The sequence below is a fragment of the Eucyclogobius newberryi genome, unplaced genomic scaffold (genome assembly GCF_026437365.1).
Source record: "Eucyclogobius newberryi isolate DKJ021-1_F unplaced genomic scaffold, fEucNew1.0.hap1 SCAF_1, whole genome shotgun sequence".
In the NCBI taxonomy this organism is placed as follows: Eukaryota; Metazoa; Chordata; class Actinopteri; order Gobiiformes; family Gobiidae; genus Eucyclogobius; species Eucyclogobius newberryi.
The window spans coordinates 3,183,216-3,190,415 of record NW_027315723.1 but is presented as its reverse complement, the minus strand read 5'-3'; the positions used below and the strand labels follow the sequence as shown (position 1 = coordinate 3,190,415).

Genomic DNA, 7,200 nt, shown 5'->3' with positions numbered 1-7,200 from the left:
ATCCCCTACATTAGTGCATTTGTACAACGTCTGTGAACAGCAAAGAATGTTTCCATGGTTATTCAAACATGTTTTTCAGAAGCAAATTATTAGAAGTCATTTAATCTGCACAATTTGAACTAAAAGAAGATTACACCTGGACATTGTGATACATTCTGACTCAATGTGAGTGTTTATGCCTGTTTCAAATGTATTGTATTGTAACAAACCGCTATAATCAGAGCAGATACACTGTAAAATACTTTTCATTCCGATTTAGTTTAAGGTCACAAAAAGAAATGGCTCTGTAACAAATACATCTTTGTCTCGTACATGTGGAAGAAACTACTGTGAAGCTCAGCCCTTCAGTGACGTGTAAATACACTGAATACACAGTTAAATGTTGAGCATGCTTTATTTTTAAAACATCATTTTACAGAGCCCTGAACAGGTTCAATCTGCTAAAATGTGAATTGTTATTTAACCCATTTGCAGCTCATTTCTTTATGTTCGATCAGCACTCTCCCATTGAGCTGGAAGTCCAGAGCGGCCCAGTTCACCACGTTTCCTGGAGTGTAGTTCTTGTCTTTCATGTACTTGAGGATCTCACAGGGCGACAGCACATAGTCCCACATGTGAACGTCACTCATCATCCCCAAGAAAGACTGGACAGTGTCGAATGATCCGCCATGACTGTCCTGCTCCTGCACACACACCAAACACAAACTCATCATCTGTTAGTCGTGTTCAGAGCCAAGTTTATTTAATGAGTGGCCTTCTTTGCTCCAGTCCGTGTCAATCAGAAATAATTACCTGTCCCAAAATAATGATGGGCTTGCCACTGAGGGCGGAGTTAGTGATGTATTTTTTGGTCAGAGGTTCCCCGTTCAACCACAGTTGCACCAGACCAGAGCTCGAGTCCCAGGTTGTACAAATGGAGTTCCATTTGTTCACTCCATAGTCGAGTCCTCCATAATGAGCTTTAGCATTACGGATATGAGGCTTCATCGTCTGATTCTTGGCTTCCCAAAAAGTGAGAAACTCGTTTTGCTTCGTTGGTGTGGCCATTGAGAACAGGGCGTGGTCTCGTGTGAGGTCAGTGAAAGATCTTGAAGTGGAAAACAATATTTACTACAATACAATATATTCAACATCATCAAGTGCTAACGTGTGTTAACTGTGCAACAACAGCTGATGAGAGACATGACACATTTATCAGGTTACACCACAGAAACTCATCAGGATAAGACGAGTCGCAGTAGAAAATTTCAAAATTAGAAAAAAAAGTAAATATTAAAAAGAAGACAAAACAAAAATGTATACATTTTCTAAAGATAGTATTAAGGTTTTCTAAAAAAAAATAAATTAAAAATCATAAATATATAAAAAGTGCTCACATAAAATAAAACCTCACTCCAGCAGGTCCATGAACAGTAAAACAATTTTATTTTTAAAAAGTAGTGAGCGCTCTTATATTCTAAACTCCTTTGTTGATTCTCTTCTTATATATGAGTGACTTTGGTAAATGTGTGGCATGTGTCATAGGGACGTAAGCCTCTGGCAGAAACACTCACCTGTGGCAGACTGTCACCGCGCTGAGGCTGTCCTGGGAGGGCATCAGCTTTACATGAGCCGTGTTGGTCTCTTCTGGGAAAATGAACATTTTTCCAGACAGATCTGAATAAAGCCAGAAATGGGGGGAGGCATTAGTATTGTTTCATAATTCAAGTCATTATAATAATGATAATAATGATTTACCTTGAACGGCAGCTGCATTTGAGAGCAGCGTCACGAGGCAAATGAAGAACTTCATCTGTTTAAATGAAAATACAGTTTTTGTTTATTATTATCATTCAGTGATCAGACAATCACATCTTCTTAAGTCAGGATAATCTTTTATCATTTGTGTTCTTACCCTGCATCCAGGCTCGTCTCTGAAGACTGTGACTCCCTGTAGCCTCAGTCGGCTTTTATAGCTGTTCTCTAATATTTGAGTTTTCACCTGTGTTTTATTTCAGGGCAAGGCATGTTTTTTTAGAGCAGAGTTTGTACAATGATGTACGGTCGATGATAAACTCTCCTTCAACAAACACGTACAAGAGCTGACGAATAATCTTAATGTCAGATTGTCAGTCTTCTTTAGAAATAAAAGATGTTTTCCTCTTCATTGTAGAAAACGGTTCATCCAGGCGACAGTGATAATATAAGGTAAGATAAGATAAGATATTGCTTTATTGTCCACACATGGGGAAATTTCATTGTTGCAACGCAGGTAGATAGAGAGGAAAAGGACAGATAACTTATTGGAAGTTTAAAAAACACTCTTAATAGAAGAACTCTTCTAAACAAAACTCTTCTAAACAAAACCTCTCATTTCTTAATAAAGAATGGAGGGGAAAATAAAGATAAAAATAAAATAAAAACAGCTAGCATACGACAAGATAATACTAACAATGGTAAAATACACACTCTATATATTATATATATATATTATGTATATATTATACATATATATATATATGCGTTAAACTCTAAGGTTCAGCTCTAAGGTTCATTACAGGAGAAGGACACTTCTATTCTAAAGTAGAATGGCACTCATTAGATGAGAGAAGAGAACAGCACTGCCTTTAGTTTGTGTCTAAGGCTGTAGTTGGCATTTTGTTTATTGCACATCAGTTCAAGTATTCACCGTTTGAGGTCTCAGGACATTTTTATTTTACAATCCCATCGTGTCAACACAGAGACAGGAAAAAAGGCTTTCAACAACTTTGCTCCTGTGGAACAAAACACAGACTTTTCAAATGAAATCATTGTATTCCTTTTATTGATTTTAGAGTACAATGAAGATGGATTAAGGCGAAACATGTCAAGGAGTGAGAATCTTTGCATCTGTGATGGTTGTTCTGCCTCTTTTGGAGCTGATGTGATTGTGATGATGTGCGTACGTGTCAGTTTATGTCACTGTCTTTAAAAGGATGTGTTTTGTCATTGTTCTGGAGGAAGAGGGACAGAGACCTTTGTCAGGGAAAGTGATTATTTACTGTGCACCAGTAAATAAAGATCCACCTTTTGAGAACGTACATGATTGGTCAGAAGCCATAAGCCCAGTGGAAACATGGAAGAAGTAAGCAATTCTCGAAATGGAATAATACACAACATTTTTCTAAAGTTTTTTATGCGGGACCGGAATTAATCTTGAGAACCCCTTATATACTGCATTTGTACAGGCAATTTAAACATAAAATAAATAGACTTCCTCCAAGCTTGACACTTGTCGTGACTGTCAGAGAAAGATGTGTCATGCTCTGTAATATTGTTTCTATAGAATATTTGAGAACATCTGATGAAAGGTGTTTTTACATAAATGACTTCCTCCTTCTTACAGTAACTGGCACAGAGAGTACATGTGTCAATACAAAGGAAAGGCTTGTTAATTATGCCACGAGTAAATAACTACTAGAGTGGAAAGTGGAGGTGCTGCACAAACCAGCTTTGAACTGGAAGTCAATAAACTGTTTTTATTATTAAGTCATTTTAGATCAATATTGCTGTTTAAAATGATATGTACTATTATTGTTTACGTCTATCATATATTACAACTAAATACAATTAATGTTTGCACGCTCAGAGGCTGGTAAAATGGCATTTCAGTATTCTGTTCCATCAAGGCAAGTTTATTTGTAAAGCACATGCAAAGAAAATGCGCATGCAAGCGGCATCCAACGGCCCTCGCGGGCCGCCAGGCTTCATTCTCTGCACTTTCGACTTGATAAAGACGGCGTTAACGCGCCCTCATTTTGTGCATTATCTAAGAACTAAACAGACAACGACACATTGGACATGGCCAATTCAGTGCAAATTAAAACAAGTGTCAGTCACTCCGCCGCACAGAGACAGTGACAGTTGGAATAAAAAGGATAACTTTTGATGTGCCACTCCTGAAGATATTCTGATATTCCCCATATTGAGCTTGTTTGGTCTGGCGCCCATGGAGGAGTTCTTCAAAGTTTGAACTATAAAAATGTCAGAGATTTTGCGATTGGAATAAAAAATGTCATAACTTTTGATTCCCCGCTCCTGAAGATGATTGTCACTAAGTTTTAAGTTGGTTAGGTTAACGCCCAAGGAGGAGTTTGTTTAAGTGTGAAGCGTAAAAATGTGATCATTTTAAAGATTTTGCGATTTTCCCATAGGGATAACATGGGAGGTTTTAAACATTACTTCGGCCCCCGTACTTTTATGATCGGGAGCCATATTAGAATTTTGTGCAAAATGTTATGCGCTTTCGATCCCATGTCTGTGTATGTGAAATGTGATAGTTTGTGATAGTTGATGATAGTTTTGTGACTGTAATGATGTATTTTACATCCAGGTTGGAAATGAGCAGAAAATAGGACAAAGAGGACAATCCCACCACTGTCACCTATAACTATATTCCAAGGGGGGAGACAAACTCCATATAATTGACATAGTGTATGTATGTATGTATGCCTGTTGATATAGCTCAGGAGGCTCTTGACCACTATTTTGAGGGTGTTTTAAATTTTGCTCCGGCTGAGGGTAACAGCCCGGTAAGTTTGTTAAAGGATAAATAAAATGAAGCTAAATGCTTTGCAAAAGAGTTTCCCTTTGGACGCGATACGTTTCATACCCCTCGGAAAACTCTACATTTTGTTAACAGACTCATGCATGTGGATGGCAAATTTCCAGAACATTTTAAGTTTTTATTTTTGGCATTGTACCTGTTGGTAGATGAGCAGGTTGTGTTAAAAGTGTTTTGCATGAAGTTATTATGTCACCAGCTTAGCCCATCGGTAATGTCATAGATTTTTTTTATCGCGTAGAATTACAGCCGCGGGGCAGCCCACATTGTCAAGTCCTGTTTTGATGCAAAAAATCTTCGAAACTTGGAGTAAACATTGACAAGGAGGTTATTAACTTTGTGGATCAATACGTCACATGTAAACGACCCTCAGGCCCAAATTTATTGGAAAAGTTACTTCGGTGCGGCAGCATTCCAAACGTCACTCCAAAACGTGTATGAAAGGTAAAAAGGTGTGCCGTTTTAATTTTCCAGTTTGTTGTAGATGCGTGGGCTTGTGTCGTGTACATTATTTAATATATTTCCAAGTCTGAAAGAGAAATGGGTTTGCACTTAAGTTGTTCCCAAAAGGGAGCTTCCAACGGTAATCTTAGTGCAAAAGAGGCATTTAAAAAATTAGGCAGCGTTTATCTTCATAATTGAGATGTCTCTTTACAGGAAGCTGTCTATTGTGTAACGAGGATGCATCTTAAAGAGTTTTCGCTAAAGTTGAATTCATTCCAACAGGCAATAACATAGTTTACATGAGCAGACCCATAAGTGAAAAAGATGAGGAAAGGCAGGAAGATATTTGGATGACAAACACTATTGATTGTTACTTGGGAAGACCACATAACGAGACATTTAATGACATGTGCATTGCGACATTCATATCCAAATTTCGCTTACTTAGTCCACCTGACAAATGTAAAAAGCCAATTGTGTTACAAAATGATTTGGGTACCATTATTATTGTAATATTATTAATTAAGAACACGGACCAAGCCTGCAGTCGTCTGTTATGATTGCGGTTTTCAGAGACTAAAGACAGAGAATTATTTCGTCAAAGTATCCTTCAGTTATTCCTTCCATATCGCATTGAGGCCGACCTTAAGCCGCCTCCTTATGAAACGTTTGAGGAAGAAGATCGTATGGGTGACGGGTCCCTACATACTGTTAAATCGATTGTTGATTTAAATAGGCGTCACTTTGAACTTGCGGCTGACGACCTGGAGGAGGTCCAGGAGCTGATGGCCGGTGATGACTTCTTAGAGGATGCATGGGGCTTGCTCTGCCCAGAACAGGAAGTTGAGAGGTTGGAGTCAAAGGAGGAGTACAGAGAGATGTTGCAGGGAGAAAACTTTGAGCTTGAGCGAGAGCCCTTTCCCGACTTGGTAGTGAGAAATGATCAAATTGGTCATATTGAGAAAACAAATGTCATGAGTCGTAAAGAGGGTCTTTCACTTGTGAGAACTCTGAACGAGCAACAGCTGTAAATTTTGCCTTGAGAAAGTTGCTGGCAAGAACCCTGACCCATTACATGTTTGTATCACGGGTGGAGCAGGCACTGGGAAAAGTCACCTGATTAGAGCGATTCAATATGAGGCGTCTCGGTTATTGGCTCCTACATGCTATAAGTCCTGATGATGTTTGCGTTTTATTAACTGCTCCAACAGGGATAGCAGCATATCATTTACAGGCGGCTACTATCCATTCAACATTAGTATCGGTACAAGTATTTCCCTCCCCTACACGCCACTGGGACAGGAAACGCTCAATACCCTGCGCGCTAAATACGTTCATCTACAAATTGCAATAATTGATGAAATTTCTTCGGTCGACAAAAAGATATTCACCGTACATTCACTGTCGGTTGCGTCAAATGAAACAATCGTGTGACTTTTCCCCATTTGGAAATGTTTCCATCATAGTTGTGGATTTCTTTCAATTGCCACCAGTCATGGGGTCATCCTCTGTACAAGGTAGACGTAGGCGTGAATTTCTTTACAGATTTATTCAAAATTGCGGCGTTAACAACAGTTGTACGACAAAGCGATAACACTTTTGCAGAGCTGCTATACCGGCTAAGAGTGCACTCAAGAGGAACACCCATGCTTGATAACGATCAAGCTGTATTACAAAGTCTTGAAACTGGCGAAGATCCTGACGTGTTGCTCATTTTCACCAAAAACGAGTTTGTGTCAAATTATAATTTCAAAGTATTAAATCGAGTATGCGAGGATACAGTGACAATCCGTGCGCGAGATTTTAAAAAAAGTTAAAAAAGGACATCTCCATAAGTCCAACCAAGCCAGTTTGGAGGAGACTTTAATCCTGGGGGTAAATGCACGCGTTATGCTGTGTAAAAAGGTTTATTTAGCTGACGGTCTAGTAAACAGGGTATGTGGTTTTGTTACACATGTAGTTGAAAATCCACAGGAAAAGCAGCCTCCTTTAACAATATATGTTAAATTTGACGACGATCGTGTAGGTGCGCAGAGAAGGAGGCAAACGCTTACCCCTGCAGACCTGACTGGTTCTACCCGCATAGAACCAGAGGAGGAACAAGCCAATAAGAGAGGCGAAAAGCGACAGCAGTTTGCTCTAAAACTCGCGTGGGCGTGTACAGTACATAAAGT

General features: G+C 39.0%; 1 protein-coding gene across 1 annotated transcript; it reads right to left on the bottom strand.

The window, feature by feature from the left end:
* Positions 1-440: 440 nt before the first annotated feature.
* LOC140356489 (serum amyloid P-component-like) lies at positions 441-1,932 on the bottom strand. The gene is made up of 5 exons (XM_072441500.1): positions 1,895-1,932; positions 1,738-1,792; positions 1,554-1,656; positions 793-1,087; positions 441-683 (listed from the first exon to the last, which is right to left on the bottom strand). Exons 2-5 carry the CDS (start codon positions 1,790-1,792, stop codon positions 456-458), a joined length of 681 nt encoding a protein of 226 aa, XP_072297601.1. The 5' UTR covers positions 1,895-1,932; the 3' UTR covers positions 441-455.
* Between the last annotated feature and the right edge of the window lie 5,268 nt (positions 1,933-7,200).

Bases quoted from the DNA above. Each gene is read 5' to 3' on its own strand.
- LOC140356489 (XM_072441500.1), bottom strand. From the start codon at position 1,792: ATGAAGTTCTTCATTTGCCTCGTGACGCTGCTCTCAAATGCAGCTGCC. The intron at 1,657-1,737 runs GTAAATCATTAT...GGCTTTATTCAG, and splicing joins AAATGCAGCTGCCGTTCAAG to ATCTGTCTGGAAAAATGTTC. The intron at 1,088-1,553 runs GTGAGTGTTTCT...TTCCACTTCAAG, and splicing joins GCGGTGACAGTCTGCCACAG to ATCTTTCACTGACCTCACAC.